The sequence below is a fragment of the Macrotis lagotis genome, chromosome 5 (genome assembly GCF_037893015.1).
Source record: "Macrotis lagotis isolate mMagLag1 chromosome 5, bilby.v1.9.chrom.fasta, whole genome shotgun sequence".
NCBI classification, from domain to species: domain Eukaryota; kingdom Metazoa; phylum Chordata; class Mammalia; order Peramelemorphia; family Peramelidae; genus Macrotis; species Macrotis lagotis.
Window position 1 is genome coordinate 142,044,569 of NC_133662.1, and position 23,079 is coordinate 142,067,647.

General features: G+C 39.3%; 2 protein-coding genes and 1 pseudogene across 2 annotated transcripts; 1 reads left to right on the forward strand and 2 right to left on the reverse strand.

The window, feature by feature from the left end:
- Positions 1 to 19: 19 nt before the first annotated feature.
- On the reverse strand, positions 20 to 4,707 carry LOC141489402 (putative E3 ubiquitin-protein ligase TRIML1). The gene is made up of 2 exons (XM_074190049.1): positions 3,456 to 4,707; positions 20 to 183 (listed from the first exon to the last, which is right to left on the reverse strand). Exons 1-2 carry the CDS (start codon positions 4,705 to 4,707, stop codon positions 20 to 22), a joined length of 1,416 nt encoding a protein of 471 aa, XP_074046150.1.
- A 64-nt stretch (positions 4,708 to 4,771) lies between these two features.
- On the reverse strand, positions 4,772 to 9,477 carry LOC141489403 (putative E3 ubiquitin-protein ligase TRIML1). Its single transcript, XM_074190050.1, has 2 exons — positions 8,226 to 9,477; positions 4,772 to 4,935 (listed from the first exon to the last, which is right to left on the reverse strand). Exons 1-2 carry the CDS (start codon positions 9,475 to 9,477, stop codon positions 4,772 to 4,774), a joined length of 1,416 nt encoding a protein of 471 aa, XP_074046151.1.
- A 2,188-nt stretch (positions 9,478 to 11,665) lies between these two features.
- LOC141489918 (aurora kinase A- and ninein-interacting protein-like) lies at positions 11,666 to 12,731 on the forward strand (annotated as a pseudogene).
- Positions 12,732 to 23,079: the final 10,348 nt, after the last annotated feature.

A 23,079-nucleotide genomic window follows, 5' to 3' on the forward strand; every position in this document is an offset into this window, starting at 1 on the left:
GCCTCTGCAGGTCCAAGACTCAGATTCTGAGCCTGAAGTTGATAGCATGTCCCTTTTTATATCCCTCACAGCCCCGAGTCTCCAGCTCTCTAGATTCACACCTGGGAGGTGTCAACTCCCCTGATGCACCCCTTGCTGCTCCACTCTCTGCTGTAGAATTGGCTTCCAAAGCTTCATCCACCCCTGGGAAGAAGGTAGCGTGGCAGAGGCCTCCACTCAACGGGTTCACTTCAGCAAATACTTTCAAAGCACTAGTTATGGAAATGATAAGCAGGCAAATTCAGAAAAATATCCCACTGGGTGTTGCTGAGTGAAGTGAGCAAAACCCTGAGAACATGATACACAGTAAGACAGCACTGCTGTGATCGGCTATGACTCACTTAGTTCTGATCAGTAATACAATGGTGCAAGACAATTCCAAAAGATCCAAGATGGGAAATGCTATCCTCATGCAGCGCAGAACTGATGAAAACAGATCAAGCAGGCCACTTTCACTTTGTTTGTTCGGGTTTGTTTGTTTGGGGGCGGGGTTCCTTTTCTTTCGGTTTTTCCTTTCACAACATGACTAATGTGGAAATATGTTTTCCATGTATAGCCTATATCAGAAAACTTTTCATAGTGGGCGGGGGGGAGAGAGAGAGAGAGAGAGAGAGAGAGAGAGAGAGAGAGAGAAATGGAGAAACAACTTGGAACTCAAAATCTTTCAAAAACTGAATGCTGAAAATTTTCTTTATATGCATTTGGGAAGAAGAATATACTACTGAGTTCAAAAATGGAAACAGAAAAGGAAAAAATGTTGTTTACTTCGGGGTTGTGCTTTGTCAGAGACAAAATGGGAACTCAAACCTCCCACGGAGGAGAATTGGATGAAAATACAAATCAATGTGATACTAATTAAATTATGATATTCATATAGTAGTGGTTCTTGATGCAATGTAGAAAACTATGCATCTAAAAGTTTTTACAGATATTATCTTTGAATCTTTAATTGGGCCTTTGATTTACATCAGGAATATTTTACTCTTTTCATTTTAATGAACAAGAACCCAGGTGGAGTTTTGTGATATACAAATGGATAGGTTTGATGGATTAGGACATTGCTGGGAGATGAATTTAGGTTCAAATATTTCAAAAATTGATTCTACGATGCTGTTGGACTGCCTACATGGTACTAGTATGATAAAAAATAACTGCCTCCGGTCTGGACTTTGAAAACGAAGGGCTCTGAATGTAGGAACTAACTCACAGAGCTATTTCATGCCTGTCAAAATAACAAGGGTAAAATGAATAAATAGAAACAATTATATAACATTAAGAATCGTCTCTGAGCATGTCACATGATACCTACTATTACATTAAGTTTTGTCTCCCCTACTTAGAATATTATAGGCTTTCAATAAGTGTTTGTTGATGATGTCAAGCCTTCTCCTGGCTAGCTCAAACTCAGGGGAATGCTGCTCTGGAACAGCAAAGGTGTGAACCAGGTAGGTTAACACTTTCTTGGTGTGAGTTGGGAGAAGTGCGTCTTAGGTCCTAGAACATCACAAAAAGGAATACAGGTTTGGAATCTGAGTCTGAGGAGATCAAATCTGGTGAAACTAGCTTCCAGGAGAGTTTCCTATTTCTGAGCAAATAAAGTTAAATTGCCTATTTTGGAACAACATCTCTCATCCCTTCCTTTTTAAAATTGACAGAATTATCCACTATGTCTGTGACAGTGCCACTGACCAAAGGAAGTCAAGGCAGGGACTTTGTTCCATATTAAGTTGACATGACGACCACAGCTCACTCAGAACGAAGACCCAGTTGATGGGTCAGGGCAATTGGAAGTTTCAGGCCTTCGTTTGTGCCGAATGGTAAAAATAGTAGTGATAATGGTAATAAGAGTAGGAATCGAAATAACTGATATTTTCATGGCTACCTCCCTGGTCCGAAACTGGTAGAGTGGAGAGAAAACCAGTCCTTCAGTGAGAAGGATGTGAGTTCAATTCTTGTCTCAGACATTTGAAACTCCCGAGCTGTGTGACCAGCAACAAGTCCACTAATCTCCTTGCCCTCCCATTTAAATAAAAGGATATTTTCTTCTGAGGAAGGTTATACCTCTTTTTCCATTCTTCAGCAGATTTTATTACCCTCCTTTTCCATGCAGTCTTTTCTACTTTTTAAGGAGTTCTGTTCCTAAAGGCATTTTTTCCTGCCTCTTTTACCATGAAGCCAATTTTGTTTTCCACAGGCTGGTTTTTCCTTCTGTGTTTCTGTGCCTCTTTTACTAAACTGTTTGTTGTTTGTTCTTAATTATTCTTGCAATACGTTCATTTCATTTTTATTGTTTAAATTCTTCCTTTGTAGCATTTAACGGGGTACAAAGAAACACAAAGAGTCACCTTATTTTGAAGGAAAAGCAGAGCATTTTATTGGAAGAAGTTTGGATAAATAAATAAGAGAATATAGTTCATCTTGGGTTTCACAATTACAGAACTCTTTCTTTGCATCTACACAAATGCTTTATGCAGTATGCAGTATGAGCAAGCAAAACTCCATCTGCAATGAGAAAAACTGAAATTCAAATAGACTGGTACTTGGTCTGTGGGGCAGCTGGGTGGCAAGACTGAGTAGAGTAGCAATCCCAGAGTAAGGAACACTCCTGTTCCTGAGTTCAAATTTTGCCTCAGATCCAGACAAACCACTCGGCCCTACCATCCTCCATTTCTCCATTTGTAAAATTATCTGGAGAAGGAAATGGCCAAACACTGCAGTATCATGGCCAATAACATCCCAAATGGTGTCACGAAGAGCTGACTACGACTGGAAAAAAAGACTCATGTCCTTGTTGTATCTATATCGATATAGCTTCACAGAAGTAGGGCAAGGGATTAAAGACAGAACGACACCAGATATTGAACAAACCCTGATCGGGTCTCGCTGAATGATCTCTTTTCAAGAATCTGAGAATAGTGCTCTTTTTTGAAAAATCCCTTTTATTTCTTAACTTAATTTACATTTGTGTAATTTATCTCAGATACTGAATGTTGGATGACCCCCAGTGACAGGACAAAATGCTCCTGTGGCACATGTCCTGTGCAGGAGAGTTTGAAACTGATAACTAGGAATGTATCAGAGATAGAAGAGACATGAGGGCGGCAACTTGGGGGTACAGTGGATGGATTACCTACGGCAGGCTCGGGAGGACCCGAGTTGTAATGTGGCCTCACACACCCAAGAATGACCTAGCTGTGTGATCTTGGGCCGGTCACTCAACCCCGTTATCAGGCGAAGAAACAACGAAAAGTGGCATCAGATATGGATGTGTCATGGGATGATGGACATTGGAATTGAATTTTCCCCTTCTATTGGAGGACAAGGAGAAAACAGTGGTCGCAGAGGCTCAGAGAGAGGGAAACGTGGGAAAGTCAATATGACGTATCTCTCCAGAGCATCATAAAATGAAATCATACCTTCATTACAGTCCAGAAAAATCCCTACCCTGTGGATAGGGGACACTGAATGGTGTGGGGAGGGGCAGCAATTGCCGATCACGGTGCAAAAATCCTCGTCTCGTATGTATGTAATCACAAATGCGTCTCCGGGAAAGAGTGGCACACTAGAATTCCTGTTCACTGATGCCTTACACACACCAAGTGTCCATTGGTTACTGTCTCCCACATCCACCTCCCAGTAGTGAATGCCAGAAGTAAATACTTGAGTGCCCAAAATGATTTCATCTTCAAATCGGTCTGGGGTAACAGGTACATTCTGCAGCCATCCTCCATTTCTGACTGTCTTCAAATCATCAGACACGATGAGGTAAGGAGATGCGCTTTCAGGATCTAGGGTCACATTCACTCTGAACCTATTCATCATTTCAAACATGCCGGTGATGCGAGTCATGGGCGGTGGATTTCTGGCAGCCTCTGGATGCTCACTCAACAGTGACTGGATCCTCGCAAATGTGTCTCCCGCCACGCGGAGAAGCTGGATATTGGGTTGCTGGCAATGTTGGTCGATGGTTATGATCTCATCCGTTAATTTCTGGAGGTGCTGTGAGAGTCTCACTTCGCTTTCTCTCAACTTCTGCCGGTTTTCCTTTTCGCCCCAGTCCAGTCTGTTAAGGTACCACATTTCTTCATTCTTCAGGTAATTAAGTAATCTTCCATATTCCATCCTAATACTCTCCCTCCAAGTAAGTGACTGCTTATTCAAGATCTCCTCTTTTTCTCTCTCTCTAGCCAGCGTCTTCTGAACTGTCTCCACTTCTCTCCAGAGGAGATTCGAAGCTTCCTGCAGCTTGTCCCGGGAAGCCTCCGCAGCTTGGTGGAGAGGCTGCACTGTGTGGTTGCCGTGCTCCTGACTTTGGAGACAAGATGCACAGAGGAAGCATCGGTCCTCCTCACAGAACAGGCTTTGATCCTTCTTGTGTTCCGCACATATGATCCTTTCCTCTTTGATCTGCAGCAAGTAGGGTCTGAGACTTCTGGCTATGCCAGCCAACCTCTGGAGGCGACGGTTGGGCTCTAAGTCTCTCATCTGGAAGACACTTCTGCACTCAGGACAACAGGTGCTTTGGTCTACTGCTGCCCAGCACCCAAGGAGGCACGTGTGGCAAAAGCTGTGGCCACAGCCCAAGGTCACTGGGTGGCTAAAGTAGTCCATGCACACGGAGCACGTCAGCTCTTCCTTGAGGTCCTCAGCTAAATGAGCTACAGACATCTTCCTTTATTTCTCTTGATCTGAATGACTGACTGATTTCCTTCAGCCTCTGCAGGTCCAAGACTCAGATTCTGAGCCTGAAGTTGATAGCATGTCCCTTTTTATATCCCTCACAGCCCCGAGTCTCCAACTCTCTAGATTCACACCTGGGAGGTGTCAACTCCCCTGATGCACCCCTTGCTGCTCCACTCTCTGCTGTAGAATTGGCTTCCAAAGCTTCATCCACCCCTGGGAAGAAGGTAGCGTGGCAGAGGCCTCCACTCAACGGGTTCACTTCAGCAAATACTTTCAAAGCACTAGTTATGGAAATGATAAGCAGGCAAATTCAGAAAAATATCCCACTGGGTGTTGCTGAGTGAAGTGAGCAAAACCCTGAGAACATGATACACAGTAAGACAGCACTGCTGTGATCGGCTATGACTCACTTAGTTCTGATCAGTAATACAATGGTGCAAGACAATTCCAAAAGATCCAAGATGGGAAATGCTATCCTCATGCAGCGCAGAACTGATGAAAACAGATCAAGCACGCCACTTTCACTTTGTTTGTTCGGGTTTGCTTGTTTGGGGGCGGGGTTCCTTTTCTTTCGGTTTTTCCTTTCACAACATGACTAATGTGGAAATATGTTTTCCATGTATAGCCTATATCAGAAAACTTTTCATAGTGGGCGGGGGGGGGGAGAGAGGAGAGAGAGAGAGAGAGGAGAGAGAGAGAGAGAGAGAGAGAGAGAGAGAGATGGAGAAACAACTTGGAACTCAAAATCTTTCAAAAACTGAATGCTGAAAATTTTCTTTACATGCATTTGGGAAGAAGAATATACTATTGAGTTCAAAAATGGAAACAGAAAAGGAAAAAATGTTGTTTACTTCAGCGATGTGCTTTGTCAGAGACAAAATGGGAACTCAAACCTCCCACGGAGGAGAATTGGGTGAAAATACAAATCAATGTGATACTAATTAAATTATGATATTCATATAGTAGTGGTTCTTGATGCAATGTAGAAAACTATGCATCTAAAAGATTTTACAGATATTATCTTTGAATCTTTAATTGGGCCTTTGATTTACATCAGGAATATTTTACTCTCTTCATTTTAATGAACAAGAACCGAGGTGGAGTTTTGTGATATACAAATGGATAGGTTTGATGGATTAGGACATTGCTGGGAGATGAATTTAGGTTCAAATATTTCAAAAATTGATTCTAAGATGCTGTTGGACTGCCTACATGGTACTAGTATGATAAAAAATAACTGCCTCCGGTCTGGACTTTGAAAACGAAGGGCTCTGAATGTAGGAACTAACTCACAGAGCTATTTCATGCCTGTCAACATAACAAGGGTAAAATGAATAAATAGAAACAATTATATAACATTAAGAATCGTCTCTGAGCATGTCACATGATACCTACTATTACATTAAGTTTTGTCTCCCCTACTTAGAATATTATAGGCTTTCAATAAGTGTTTGTTGATGATGTCAAGCCTTCTCCTGGCTAGCTCAAACTCAGGGGAATGCTGCTCTGGAACAGCAAAGGTGTGAACCAGGTAGGTTAACACTTTCTTGGTGTGAGTTGGGAGAAGTGCATCTTAGGTCCTAGAACATCACAAAAAGGAATACAGGTTTGGAATCTGAGTCTGAGGAGATCAAATCTGGTGAAACTAGCTTCCAGGAGAGTTTCCTATTTCTGAGCAAATAAAGTTAAATTGCCTATTTTGGAACAACATCTCTCATCCCTTTCTTTTTAAAATTGACAGAATTATCCACTATGTCTGTGACAGTGCCATCTGACCAAAGGAAGTCAAGGCAGGGACTTTGTTCCATATTAAGTTGACATGACGACCACAGCTCACTCAGAACGAAGACCCAGTTGATGGGTCAGGGCAATTGGAAGTTTCAGGCCTTCGTTTGTGCCGAATGGTAAAAATAGTAGTGATAATGGTAATAAGAGTAGGAATCGAAATAACTGATATTTTCATGGCTACCTCCCTGGTCCGAAACTGGTAGAGTGGAGAGAAAACCAGTCCTTCAGTGAGAAGGATGTGAGTTCAATTCTTGTCTCAGACATTTGAAACTCCCGAGCTGGGTGACCAGCAACAAGTCCACTAATCTCCTTGCCCTCCCATTTAAATAAAAGGATATTTTCTTCTGAGGAAGGTTATACCTCTTTTTCCATTCTTCAGCAGATTTTATTACCCTCCTTTTCCATGCAGTCTTTTCTACTTTTTAAGGAGTTCTGTTCCTAAAGGCATTTTTTCCTGCCTCTTTTACCATGAAGCCAATTTTGTTTTCCACAGGCTGGTTTTTCCTTCTGTGTTTCTGTGCCTCTTTTACTAAACTGTTTGTTGTTTGTTCTTAATTATTCTTGCAATACGTTCATTTCATTTTTATTGTTTAAATTCTTCCTTTGTAGCATTTAACGGGGTACAAAGAAACACAAAGAGTCACCTTATTTTGAAGGAAAAGCAGAGCATTTTATTGGAAGAAGTTTGGATAAATAAATAAGAGAATATAGTTCATCTTGGGTTTCACAATTACAGAACTCTTTCTTTGCATCTACACAAATGCTTTATGCAGTATGCAGTATGAGCAAGCAAAACTCCATCTGCAATGAGAAAAACTGAAATTCAAATAGACTGGTACTTGGTCTGTGGGGCAGCTGGGTGGCAAGACTGAGTAGAGTAGCAATCCCAGAGTAAGGAACACTCCTGTTCCTGAGTTCAAATTTTGCCTCAGATCCAGACAAACCACTCGGCCCTACCATCCTCCATTTCTCCATTTGTAAAATTATCTGGAGAAGGAAATGGCCAAACACTGCAGTATCGTGGCCAATAACATCCCAAATGGTGTCACGAAGAGCTGACTACGACTGGAAAAAAAGACTCATGTCCCTGTTGTATCTATATCGATATAGCTTCACAGAAGTAGGGCAAGGGATTAAAGACAGAACCACACCAGATATTGAACAAACCCTGATCGGGTCTCGCTGAATGATCTCTTTTCAAGAATCTGAGAATAGTGTTCTTTTTTGAAAAATCCCTTTTATTTCTTAACTTAATTTACATTTGTGTAATTTATCTCAGATACTGAATGTTGGATGACCCCCAGTGACAGGACAAAATGCTCCTGTGGCACATGTCCTGTGCAGGAGAGTTTGAAACTGATAACTAGGAATGTATCAGAGATAGAAGAGACATGAGGGCGGCAACTTGGGGGTACAGTGGATGGATTACCTACGGCAGGCTCGGGAGGACCCGAGTTGTAATGTGGCCTCACACACCCAAGAATGACCTAGCTGTGTGATCTTGGGCCGGTCACTCAACCCCGTTATCAGGCGAAGAAACAACGAAAAGTGGCATCAGATATGGATGTGTCATGGGATGATGGACATTGGAATTGAATTTTCCCCTTCTATTGGAGGACAAGGAGAAAACAGTGGTCGCAGAGGCTCAGAGAGAGGGAAACGTGGGAAAGTCAATATGACGTATCTCTCCAGAGCATCATAAAATGAAATCATACCTTCATTACAGTCCAGAAAAATCCCTACCCTGTGGATAGGGGACACTGAATGGTGTGGGGAGGGGCAGCAATTGCCGATCACGGTGCAAAAATCCTCGTCTCTTATGTATGTAATCACAAATGCGTCGCCGGGAAAGAGTGGCACACTAGAATTCCTGTTCACTGATGCCTTACACACACCAAGTGTCCATTGGTTACTGTCTCCCACATCCACCTCCCAGTAGTGAATGCCAGAAGTAAATACTTGAGTGCCCAAAATGATTTCATCTTCAAATCGGTCTGGGGTAACAGGTACATTCTGCAGCCATCCTCCATTTCTGACTGTCTTCAAATCATCAGACACGATGAGGTAAGGAGATGCGCTTTCAGGATCTAGGGTCACATTCACTCTGAACCTATTCATCATTTCAAACATGCCGGTGATGCGAGTCATGGGCGGTGGATTTCTGGCAGCCTCTGGATGCTCACTCAACAGTGACTGGATCCGCCCAAATGTGTCTCCCGCCACGCGGAGAAGCTGGATATTGGGTTGCTGGCAATGTTGGTCGATGGTTAGGATCTCATCCGTTAATTTCTGGAGGTGCTGTGAGAGTCTCACTTCGCTTTCTCTCAACTTCTGCCGGTTTTCCTTTTCGCCCCAGTCCAGTCTGTTAAGGTACCACATTTCTTCATTCTTCAGGTAATTAAGTAATCTTCCATATTCCATCCTAATACTCTCCCTCCAAGTAAGTGACTGCTTATTCAAGATCTCCTCTTTTTCTCTCTCTCTAGCCAGCGTCTTCTGAACTGTCTCCACTTCTCTCCAGAGGAGATTCGAAGCTTCCTGGAGCTTGTCCCGGGAAGCCTCCGCAGCTTGGTGGAGAGGCTGCACTGTGTGGTTGCCGTGCTCCTGACTTTGGAGACAAGATGCACAGAGGAAGCATCGGTCCTCCTCACAGAACAGGCTTTGATCCTTCTTGTGTTCCGCACATATGATCCTTTCCTCTTTGATCTGCAGCAAGTAGGGTCTGAGACTTCTGGCTATGCCAGCCAACCTCTGGAGGCGACGGTTGGGCTCTAAGTCTCTCATCTGGAAGACACTTCTGCACTCAGGACAACAGGTGCTTTGGTCTACTGCTGCCCAGCACCCAAGGAGGCACGTGTGGCAAAAGCTGTGGCCACAGCCCAAGGTCACTGGGTGGCTAAAGTAGTCCATGCACACGGAGCACGTCAGCTCTTCCTTGAGGTCCTCAGCTAAATGAGCTACAGACATCTTCCTTTATTTCTCTTGATCTGAATGACTGATTGATTTCCTTCAGCTTCTGCAGGTCCAAGACTCAGATTCTGAGCCTGAAGTTGATAGCATGTCCCTTTTTATATCCCTCACAGGCCCGAGTCTCCAACTCTCTAGATTCACACCTGGGAGGTGTCAACTCCCCTGATGCACCCCTTGCTGCTCCACTCTCTGCTGTAGAATTGGCTTCCAAAGCTTCATCCACCCCTGGGAAGAAGGTAGCGTGGCAGAGGCCTTCACTCAACGGGTTCACTTCAGCAAATACTTTCAAAGCACTAGTTATGAAAATGATAAGCAGGCAAATTCAGAAAAATATCCCACTGGTTGTTGCTGAGTGAAGTGAGCAAAACCCTGAGAACATGAAACACAGTAAGACAGCACTGCTGTGATCGGCTATGACTCACTTAGTTCTGATCAGTAATACAATGGTGCAAGACACTTCCAAAAGATCCAAGATGGGAAATGCTACCCTCATGCAGCGCAGAACTGATGAAAACAGATCAAGCACGCCACTTTCACTTTCTTTGTTCGGGTTTGTTTGTTTGGGGGCGGGGTTCCTTTTCTTTCGGTTTTTCCTTTCACAACATGACTAATGTGGAAATATGTTTTCCATGTATAGCCTATATCAGAACACTTTTCATATTAGGCAGGGGAAAGAGAGAGAGGGGGGAATGGAGATAGAAATTGGAACTCTAAATCTTTCAAAAATGAATGGTGACAATTGTCCTTACATTTAATTGATTTGACTAAAATACTATTAAAAATGAATATAAAAAACAAAAATATACTCTTTACTTAAATAATATGGTTTTGGGGAAAGGAAATGGAAACTCTTCTTAAGCCATTACTTGGGGGAATTTGAAAGGATACACATCTATGTGATACTAATAAAATTATTATGTTCTTACTCTATTAGGTCTTAATCCAGTGTAGATTTTTATATATTTAAATAATTTTACATATATTATCTTTTTTGAATCTTCAATTAGTTCTTTGATTCATATCAGGGCTATCCATCCTTACTTTTAAAAGGTTTTTTTTCATATAATAGACAATATATTTTGATTTGCCGTTTTAATTAGACCTCTGTCGCAGCTTGGCTTGATTTTCTGAAGCATTTACTAAACCCAGAGGGGCTCACATAAAATTGAGCTTCATAGAGCCCTGAGGGTTAAGTTTTAGACAAACCTGATTTATATAATGAATCTTTTCCTTTCTTCATCTTTACCATCAAGACCTGAGGCAGAGATTTTTGATATATATAAATTGATAAATTTAAAGGATTGAGACCTTGTTGGGAGATGAATTGAAGTTCAAATGTTCAGAAGTTCATTTTGTAATGCTGTTGAACTGCCTACATAGAGTTTCTATAATAAAATACATGTCTTTAAGATAGCAGCTGCCTCAGGTCTTGTTTTTTAAAATGACAAGTATTATAGATTTAGTAACTACCTCAGATTTAAGACTTAAAAAATAATGATGATTGTAAAATGGATAAATTTAAATAAGTATATAATATTAAGAATTGTCTTTCAACATATCACATAATAACTATTATTGCACTGAGTTTTGTCTACCTTACTTATGCTATAATAGACTTTTAAGAAGTTTTTGTTAAAGATGTGAAGTTTTCTCCCTGGTCAGTGAGCCAGGCAAGTTAACGCTTCCTTGGCATGAATTCAGAGAAGTGTATCTTAGACCCTAGAACATCATAAAAAGGAATACAAGGTTTGAATCTGAACTTGAGGAGGTGAGATCTGAAGCAAGAGCTTCCAAAGAAAGCTTCCTATATCAGAGTAAAGCCAAATTTCCTATTTTGGAAAAATATCTTTCATCCTTTTCTTTTTTAAATGACAAAAGTATCCAGTATGTCAGTGGCAGTGCAGTGCTACTGCCCAAAGAAAGATAATGCAGGGACTTTGTTCCAAGTTAAGTTGACATGAAAACTACAACTCACTTAGAACAAAGATTGAGATCATAAGTCTGGGGAATTGGAGAGTTTCCCCTAGAGGAAAAAGTCAAGTTTTTGATTCATTTTTCACAATACATGGTAGCATTTCATTTGTGCTGGTAGATAATAATAATAATAATAATAATAAGGCTGTTGGCACACGGCTTACAGTGGGAAGGTCAGTCAGCACACCCAAGCAGCCTGCTCTCAGTGACCATGAGAAGAAGAGCCCCTGCTAAGGCCGAGGCCTGCAGCATGTGGCTGGATGCAGCAGCACTGAAGAAACAGAATGTTCAGCAAAGAACCGAAGAAAATGTATATGCCCAGCATTTGGAGAAATGCATACACTTGTGGTATTTAAGACTTGATTATCCAGTCCCATCACCAGAATGCTGCCTTCAGCTTGAGTTGAGAAATAAACTATTGTTGGCTTTACTCAGAGAAGGCAGACTGGCATTACATCATTTTTCACTTCAAAGTCAGGAAAGGCAAGGCCTTCACCTGGTACAGCAAGTCAGAGAAAGGAGCAGAAAAGAGATGTGATGTGGTTGGATCCTCCTCCATTGGTCCTTGGGGATGAATGTGCCCAATGTCATGAAACTGTAGCTCCTTCCATCACTGAGGAACCTCAAGAGCTCATCTTCCCCTCTCCATTTCCCAAGGAGGAATCTGACTTTTGCAGAGAGGCCAGACCACCTGTGCTCAGCATCCAAGACCAGAAAATGCCTCTGCTCCAGTTGAACTTGGGTTCTACTGAGGTGGGTTTTGCCTTCACTCAGAACTCCAAAGGCCTTTGTGTGCTAACCCATAGAAGAGAGGGTGAGAAAATACATGTTGGCAAGGGCAAGAGACTAAGTGCATAGTGGACAGGTCAGAATGGGAAAGGACAGTATTTTTTAAAGAAAACAAACAAGGCCACCAATATGGCAAAGCAAGGAAGGGAGAGAGCAGGGATCCCTGGAGGGAAAAGAACACAGAGTTAGGGGAACAAAGTCCCTCCTCCAGTCAGGTCTTTTCTTGGGATAGTGAGAGACAGGACATGGACATGGACTTAAGAAGCCACACAGAGGATTCTCAGGGCCAGAGGGTCATTGCTCACCCTTCTAGAGCTGCTCTCCAAGATATAGCCAACCTCCCAAGAAAGCTCCAGCATACATCCCTCACTCCTCAGGTTCACTGCCAGGGCAAGTCTGTCCTAGGCACCTCTCAGTTAAATTCCCAACCTGATATGATCTTTACCCAGGACTCTCAAGGTAACAGAGTTATCAAGTACTGCTTTTGAATTTTTGTTGTGGTTACAGGGTATTAAAAGACCCTGAAATATCTAGATAGGAAAATACCTGAGCCTTGTGCTGTGTAGTCATTTGGGGTGATGGTCCTGATTTGGGCCCTAGTTCTGGATTTGAGGGAATGAAGGCAGTCTGGTGTTTTTTAGCTTTGTAAGAGCGGTTGGCCCCCACCATTTCTGGAAATTATTGATCTCATCTTTTCTTGGGAGCAAACCACTATATTGATCTGAATAGAGATCACATCTCCTAAATCTAGATAATTTTGGTGTTATTTTTCAGTGTATGCCTATATGCCATTTCATCTCAGAGATCTGTAGTATGGCCATGACAATTATTCAAAGGAAAACATTTCTGTTCAAATGGTTTTAGAAGTGCTTTATGTTCAACTTGTGGCTTGTTACAATTTGGTTTCACCTTTGTAATTCCATCAGTAATTCTCTCATCCTAGGGTTTTGAGGATGTTGAAACTCAGGTGGAAGTGGATTATATTAGTTCCAGGGGGAGATTTCAGAAACATGCACAAGACCTATCACTCATATTTCCTAACCCCACTATCACATCTTCTGTTCTACTAGGTTTTATGGTTTGGCTTGTTGTTCAATTCAATTCCATCTTGTTTATTGAATGTTAAATTTGTAATAATTTTTAAATGAAATAATAATAATAACAATAGTAATAATAATAATGGCTGATATTTACATGCCGACTGATATGGGCAGCTAGATAGTACAGTGATAGAGAACCAGCCCTAGAGTCAGAAGGCTCTGAGTTCAAATGTGCTCTCAGACACTTGACCCTGTGTGATCTTGGGCAAGTTACTTGACCCTGATTGCTTCACATCCAGGGTTATTTCTAGTCCTCCTGATCCCTATCTGATCATGGGACCCAGAGAAGTGGACAACACTGAATTTTATTAGTACTGTAAACAAATAATGCAATTCTTGTCCTGGAGAATAAACTCTATTTAAAATTGGAACCATAAAAGTAAAATTATGAATATGGCAGATGCAAAAATACTGTAGAATGTGTGTATGAACTAATTCAGACTAAAATGAGTATAAAACAATTTGTATGATGAAAATAAAAATAATGGAAACCAATAATGACTTCAAGAGACTAATCATTAAACATATCATCAACAAACATGCCACCTTTGAGAAGGTAGAAGAATTATACATTTTTAGACATTGAAAATGTATTGATTTTGACTTTATTATGCATATTTCTCTGGAAAGAGGGTTTTTACTTTAGAAAACAATTATTGAATAATGATAGACAAAAACAATATAAATTAAATATGTTAAAATATACATAAAAATGCAGGAGGGAACAAAAATAGAACAGTTCTAACTATGTCATGTTAAACTTTATATATATACATATATTACTTTTAAAATTGTGTACAGAAATGTTCTTTGTATCCAGAAATGTTTCTATGTGTTGATGACTAAGTTCACAACTAAAAGAAGGAAAAGAAAAATTTTTTTAAGTTAATTATAATCATAAATTAGTCACAGAAAGACTTGGGTAGTATAGTGGCTAAATCAGTAATAATGTACTATCCCAAGATATTTCATATAATAAGATTTTTCTTTATTACAATAAGCTATTGCAATGATATGGAAGGGGGAGAAGGCAAGGGGGAATGAGGGAATCTTCACTCTCATCACAGGTGGCTAGGAGAGGAAACAGCATATATCCTCAATGGGGCATAGGCATCTGGAGTAAAAAGGAGAGACAGGAGGACAGGGGGAAGGGGGGTGATGTGAGTGATGGAGGAGAGGATGGACCATGGGGGGAGAGTGGTCAGATATAACACATTTTCTTTTTTACTTCTTGCAAGGGGCTGGGATTGGATGGCCTGTCCAGGACCATAGGACCAGGTGGATGCTGGGCCTAAGGGGTGGTATGTGGGCTCGGGGCCTCTTGGCCCCAGCACCAGGGATCTGTCTGCTGTGCTACTCAGCTACCCTACAGCAGAGTTGGAGTGAAAGGAGAGAGAAAATATAGTACATGGTAGTAGAGAAGTATGAATGGAAGGAGCTGCCATCAGCAATGGCAACAGTGGGAAAATATGGTAGTAACTTTTGAGATGGACTTATCATAAAGAATATGATCCACCTGCAAAAGAACTGGTGATAGAACACAGACTGAAGCACAATTTTATTATTATTATCTTTGGGGGGAGAGTTGCAGGGCAAATGGGGCCGGGTGACCTGCCTGGGGTCACACAGCTGGGTGATTGTTGGGTGTCTGAGACCAGATTTGGACCCAGGTGCTCCTGGCCCAAGGGCCAGTGCTCTGTCTGCCACCCAGCCACCCCTTATTATTATTATTATTATTATTATTATTATTATTATTATTATTATTTTATGTCTTTTTTTTTTTGGTTTTTGAAGGGCAATGGGGTTGGGGTGGCTTGCTCAGGGACTCACAACTGGGTGATTGTTGGATGTCTGGGGCTGGATTTGGGCTCGGGTGCTCCTGACTCCAGAGCCGATACTCTGTCCACTGTGCCACCTGGCCATACCTACAATTATTATTATTATTATTTTTCTTTTCTTTTAATTTTAATTTTTTCTCTCCCCTTTACTTTATTGCCCATGTGGGTCGATATTTTTTGGGGGGAGGGGTTTTATGTTTACTCTCAAACAAATATTTTAGTAATGTATAAAAAAATTATTTGTACAAAATAAGAATAAATAAATAAATGAAAAAAAAATAATGTACTATTCCTGAATTCCTTTTACTCCTGCAATTTATGACCTAATTATTCTCAATGGGCACCTAACTGCTCAGTGACATCTTATGGCTCTTCTTCTCCCACAAGGTAGGTATAGTGCCTTAATTAAGTTTTATAAAGTTTCAGAGGCACTCACTACTCACTCACTAACTAGCCATGTTAGGATTAAACATAACTGATGCTAGACAAATTATTTTTCCTGCAACGTCACCAACCATTGACTGAAACAAAGATGTGTAATTAAACCTCTCAATTCCTACAGAAAATATAAGCCTGTTATAAATTGTGAAAACAAGTACATATCTATTATGCAACCTTTAAATCACTAGATTCATAATATCAGACAAATCACTAAACCACTAGGGCTTGGCTTCCTCATCTGTAAAAATGAGGAGATTGGACTCCCATTTAATCTTCATAGGAGCCCTCAGAGGTAAAGGCAAGTTTTGTTCTCATTTTACAGATGAGAAACCTTTTTTTCAGTTTTTACAAAGCAGTGGGGTTAATCAATTTGCCCAAGGTCACACAGCTAGGTAATTATTATAGGTCTGAGACCAGATTTGAACTCAGGTCCTCCTGACTCCAGGGCCAGTGCTCTATCCACTATGCCACCTAGCTGCCCCCCATACAGATGAGAAACCTGAGGCATGCAAAAGTTAAATGATTTCCCAGAGATTTAGTAAGTGTCTGAAGCTGGATTTGATCTCAGGTCTTCCTGTCCCCCCATGTGTGTAACCTTAGACAAGTGAACTCACTTCTTTAGCCTCATTTTTCTAATCTATAAAATGAAGGAACTGAACTAAGTGACTCTTTCATCTCAACATCATATGATCTCTCTGGGACTAAGGGTTATCAATCATAAAATGAGGAAGTTAGACTGAATGTAGTACTAGGCCTGGAGTCAGGAAGAACTGAATTTAAAACCAGTCTCAGACACGTACTAGTTGCGTGACCCTAGGCAAGTCTCTTAACCTCTGATTGTCTCGGTTTACTCCCCTGAAAAATCAGGATAGCAACTACTCAAGATTGTTGTAAGGATCAAATGGATAATATTTGTAAAATTTTGGGAAGGCATTAAATAAATGTTTAGTCTCATTGTTAATTGTTACAAGTCTAGGCTTTCATTCTTTTCAATTGATGTTTGAAGGATTTAAAGTAGAAGGATGAGGAGGAGAAGAATAAATAGAGTTTAATATTGAATTAATTTACTTAATTAATTCAATATTAAATTAAATCAGAATGTTTTGCAATTCCAGTAAGTGATTGATGAACCATGCTACTAACTCAAGAAAGAGACCCATTTTTTTGGATACGGTCAATGCAAGAATTTATTTTGCCTGACTATGCTGACAAGCTGACTCCCTGAAGTAACTATTAGTGAAAATACCATTAAAGTGAAACACTGACTTCCTTAGCAATCACTAAGCATGAAGGGACAAAGTTCAGGAGGGGACTCCTCCACTTCAGATAGACATGAGCATGCATCAATAAAATTGGCTATTTCCCCATCAGTTTCAGAAAAAAAAAAAAGAGCTACTAGTAGCTCCCTTAAGTTGAAGGACTGAGCAACTTCATCCTAAAAAGGTTATGTGAAATCAAAACACAGAAATCTGTTCTGCTACTTATCTTTGGCCACAGCATTTTGGAAAACTGTCTTTTCCTACGCCAGTTTGTTGCACAACAGGGCAATAATTATGTACCTCCCATGTGGTCAGCTCCTGCTGCTAAATATTTTTGGGAAAGGTAAAATAACTCTCCTTTTATCTGACTTAACTATCTCCTCCAAATTCCACTAGAACAAAGTTATCTAACTTACTCTGAGAAACGTAAAGAAGACACTAGAAACACTGACCATTGGTGGCTATTGTCAGCAACACTAACAATTATGAAGGTTCAGATCCTAGTTATGCTAGTACATACCAGGTTAGCCAAAAACTGCAGTGTATGGGGGCGGGGGGAGGGGGGGAATGCTAGTCCTGTAACTAGAGGATGAAAATCTGAAATAGTTTATCTAAAGAATTTTGTAGGAGCTGAATTCTCTTTTAGAGATACAAAGACATTTTGTTCCTACATAGAAAGGGTATGATGCTCACCTACTGAGTTTCAGATTTCTCTTTGTTGAAGCCTCCACACAAAAACTATAGGAAAATCTCTGAACTAGACAGTTGGTTTACTGTCAAACAGTTCAAATCTATGCATGTTGTGTGAGGGCTGACTTTCTTAAACCCACAGGAAGACAGAATATCATTATATTAATTATCTAGCCAGGGAGTACCAGACTGAGTTGCCCACCAGGTAACATCCTCCTTAAGTCACCAGTCAGGCTTCTGATCAGTTTTTCTCTGATCAAGTATGAGACCTTCCTAAAAAAGTTGCAGGGTGCCCACTGGCCAGGAGAGGGCTCTCAGACTCCAAATAGCTAAATGATCTCTCCAATTGTAAAGTCAGTGTCAGCACTAAATATTTTATTTTGGTCAAGAATGAAATTAATATAAGGGATCAAATGGAATGTTTCTTGAAATATCAAACTCACAAGTCTCACATTCACAAATTCAAAGATTTAGCATTTGCACTGTGATCACAGAGTTTACTGAATATTAGTATAAAATGAAAGACATCAAATGTTACCATATGCAGTCATCTCCTTCAGCTGTCCCTGGACTTCTTCCACTTGCCTTCCCAGATCTTCAATTGTGACTGAAGAGATTACAGACCACACACACTCTTAGTTCATGGAAAGGATTATCAATAAATGAATCAATAAGCATTTTAAGCACCTACTGGTATACAAAAAAAAGAAGCAAAAGATAGTCCTGGACCTCAGAGAGTTTACAATCTAATGGAAAAGGCAGAATGTAAGCAAATAGATACAAAGCAAAGGGAATAATAAAGGAATGGGATACCCACATGCTTTCTCAGGATCAGATAGTCTAAGCAAAAGAAAAGAATTATGGAAATTAACTCTCCCTTCCACTTCACCAGCCAATAGCTGGCAGTCTAAGTAACTCAGATCCTCTTTACTCATAGTTCCCATCTTTATACCTGCTCAAAAATCAGAATGTCTCTGATAACAATAGCTAATTTTCAGGTCAAAACAGAAGTGATTGCCACAACTACAAGCCAAGCCATTCCTATTTGCCTCATAGAAATCTAAATGTCTGAATTCAAGCTCTGAAAGGAAAGGAAGGAAGTCATCTTGAAGGTAATAATGAACAGATAGAGTGTTGCTCCTTTTGACTCATGACTTCCTACTTTACTTTCAGAATTTCCTAGGAGAAAGAATTTCTCTTGCCCTCTGTCCTAAAGGGAATCAGTGCAACCAGGGATAGCTAGTAAATGTTTAACCACTAGCCCCCTGGAGGAAAAAAGATATACTTCACATACTTTTAAATTTAAATTATATCCTTAACATTTCCTTCATCACTGTCTTAGGTCTAGATAATCAACAAAACAACAAATACCCTGATTTGTAACATTTGCTCATTTCTGAGGTATAAATGTTCTCATCAAAATTTTAACAATAGCTCCTTCATGGTAAAATTTAACTCCAGCACACCTCCAAATAACAGTTCTCCTTTATGCAGCATGTTAGAGTAGCATAGTGTTTTATGATCATCACAACCACTTCATTCTAACATTACCATGTTTTATGAGAAAACAGTCTCAAAGTAGTTTTGATTACACAGCTATAAAATGGCAAAGGTGGTACTCAAACTTTGTTGTTCAGACTCCATTTGGGGTTTGGTTGGCAAAGATACTGGAGTAGTTTGTCATTTCTTTCTCCAGCTCATTTTATATATGAGAAAACTGAGGTGAACAGGTTGTTAGAGTTCCACAAATAGGTCTGAAGTTGGATTTAAACTCAGATCTATCTTAACTCCAGACCTGATGCTTTATCCACTGTACCACCTGACTGCCTCTCCAGTCTTCATAAAACCAGGGAAATGAATGATCGAGTCCACTAGTTTCATTGCATAATATTGTGTTGCTATTGAGAAAAAACAAGTTTGTCCTGCCCCCAACCCTCCCCCACAAAAAATCAACGCAAATTTGTTTAAATACATTTGTCTAGACTTGGACCAACAGGAAAGAAGAAAAAAAGAATTTTGTGGATATAGGACAGGAGGTATAGGAGAAAAATGGACAATCTATAGGTCATGTTAAGGTATGTTTCAGTGAAAACAAGAATGAAAGAATGAATGTAAAGCATTTATTAAGTTAAAAACTGTGCTAAGATTCTAAAGATACAAAAATGAAATAGGGCAAGTAATGCTTGTGCTTTGTGCAAAGAATTAGGTCTAAGCAGAGATCAAAGACATCCCTTCTTATCATATCATGTGCTACAGTCAGATTCATACCAGCAAAACAAAGAGAAATGAATTCATTATAAACAAGTCACTCCATCTGCTGACTGACCTTCATGTGGGCCATGCTTTTCTTCTAAATATCCTCATTTTCCTGACTTCCTTCAAGTACCAATTAAAACCTTACCTTCTACTAGAAAACTTCCCTAGTTTTCTTAATTCTTGTGTCTTCCCTTTGTTGGTCACCTCCAATTTATTCTGTATATATTTTGTTTGGATATAGCTGTTAACATGTTGTCTTTCCGATTAGATTGTTAGTTCTTTGACAACAGGAACTTTTATCTTTCCTTGTATCCCCATCCCTTAGCATGGTGCCTGGGACATAATATGTAATTAATAAATGTGCATTGACTGAATGAGATTCATCTCAATCAAAAACTTTACTTATGTGATTAGGTGATAGAAGTTTAAATTATCTATTTTGTCTCTATTTAGCACTGCACCTTTTTCACATAACTCTAGACTTACCTAGTATTACAATCTTAATCAAATCTTTCAACTTTTGAATTTAATTATCTAACAGTGATGTACTAGACAAAAGGGCAGCCTTAGAATCAGAAAGAACTAGTTTCAAGTACTTGTGACCACATTAGCTTCAGGGTGACTAGAATTCTCTAAAATTGAAATAGAAATTCTCTAAAATTGCAATAGATCAGAGAATAGTTGTTAAATTATATGCATCAGTGGAGAGAGTTTCTATGCTACAAGTCCCATGTGAACTCTCGCTCTCCACTTAAAAAATAATTATAATATTATATTATGATTTGGTTAATGTGGCATAACAAATCACAATATAATATTATAATAATGGCATAGTCACATTAAAAAATAAATTGAAATATTAGATCTTGTACACTCTTAACTCCAAAATGTTTTTTTCTCCATGTAGGTTTCATAATTAGAAAATCATTTTCAAAAAGTTTTCAATGGATTTCAAACATATGCTATCATTCTTTGGGAATACTTTTTGTTTTGAATAGAAGTCCCCAGAGAGGACACTATTAATGAGCCTATTAATCAGCTATATTGATTGCTTGTTTACCAATCCCCATTGCACTTCATTTACAGTTTGACACTTTGACGATGCAATACCAAGGGTAAAAGTCTCTTTCTCATTTGATTCTCACTTGCCAAACTCCTCTGTTGCAATGGAGACCATAGGGGCATTATTAACACATCCTTTTTTGCCTCTTGTCTTAGTTATAATGAGAAATAATTTCACACTGTACCTGATTAGAGAAACAGGTACATTTAGTGGTGTTAAGAAAACAAATACCAGAGGGCCTTATTTTTTTTTAAAGAAAGAAAACAACTGCAATTTAGAGACCTTTCAGTATCTATAAACAGATGGCAAAGTGTTGATCTGGAGATGAAAACTTTAGCTGATGTAAGAATAATCTTTCTCTAGCTGTTAGGGTTGTAAACTATGGAGAAAGTTACTTGGCATTTTAAGTTTGAATTCTAAGTGAAAATAAGTTACATATAAACATAGTTTAGCCCTTTGGAGTACTAGGATATGAGTTGGATTGGATTGTCAAAAATTATGTAGACCAAATTATTTTTGAACAGGAATGTTCTTTATAAGATCCCCAAACAAATAGGAAGAACATACAATGGCCTACCTAATATAATTTCAGGTCTATTGGAAGAGTCCCCAAACAAGAAACATTCTACTCGCTAGATCAGAAATGTGTTTTATCACAAATTCCTTTGGCAGCCTGGTAAAGCCTTTGAATATTTTTTCAGAATTAAAAAATTCATTAAATGCTATATATTGGATTACAAAAGGAATTAAGATGTAATTATTTTTCCCATCCAAGTTCATGAAACCCCTAAAATCTATCTATCCATGTATGAGGTCATGGATTATAAGTTAGAACCCTTGCTGTAGATGATATTTGGAATTCCATGATTCAGGAAGGGAGAGGTAACATCTTAAGCTTTAACAATTTTTTATACCTTAGTCAGAATTTATTTATAAACTCCTTTTCTGAGCCTGAATTATTTTTAATAGTGAGGAGAGAGTATGAGGATGTAGAGTAAAGGGCATCGAAAAGAAGACAATGAATAAATAAAAGATAAAATTCTGCCATTTCACAGTTCTACCAAAAGTTAGCCTTATTGTTTACTCTGCAATTTTTTGAGGTCTATAATCATGACAATATAGAAGGGGGAAAAATAGACTAACAGGCTCATAGACATAGGGAAGCCCAGAAAACTTAAATGATCTATCCCAAGTCACATAGGCAGGAAAAAACAGAACTTGGATTTAAAACTAGAATTTCTCACTCCAAGTTCAATGCTCTTTAAAAACCAAAGTAAAACATTTTTCAAGTTGTCTAAAATGGGAAATAACAATGTAAATATTTTCATTTTACTACAGTTATATTACATCATGTTACACTCTAAATGATTGCACTGCTTTCTCCCCTAAAAATAACTAGAACCTGAGAACAATTACTGTTTAGATTTCCTTTACCTGTGAAATCTTTGCTCATCTTCTTTCTTTGTCTGATCACTACACTGTCCACAAGTGCCACCAGAACTTCCAACTGAATTATCATTCATATTTGCCACTTAGAATCCCTAATTTCCTTCAAAGTCTAATGTCTGCTCTCCCTCAAATGCTAGTGCCTCCCCTCATCCAAAAGTGCCTTCTATTTACCCTATATTTTGTATATAATTTTAATATATACATGCTTGTGGATGTTTCAGTTTTGTCCTTGTGCCCCCATTGACTAATAAAGTGCTTAATAAAATCCAGTCGATCAACAAATGGATTGATTATATATAAGGTAACAACTAACAGTGATGCTCGAATTGTTTGGGATGAGGAGACAAAATACCTCTTATTTCTCCCACAACAACAGAGCTCAGAAAAGAGTAATCCACAAAGAGTCATACTGACAGAATCAAGGAGATGGATTTTCATAAATAGAGTTTGACCCATCTGAATAAAAACTGCCCCTTTCTTTGAAAAGTGGGTGCTTGGTAATCTGGTAGAGCTTGAGCTGCAAAAGATAAGATATTGTGACTTTCCTGGGGAAATAATAAAAAGCATAGAAGAAGGAACACAATTATATTAATAAGTATTATTAATATATTCTATTGCTTATATATATAAATTATAAATACTTGATGAATTGAATCAAATTGAATGCAGTCAAGGTACTCATTTTGATCATATTCTCAGTAGGTCTCATAGCTCAGTTAATGGTTATAAGAAATGAAGGA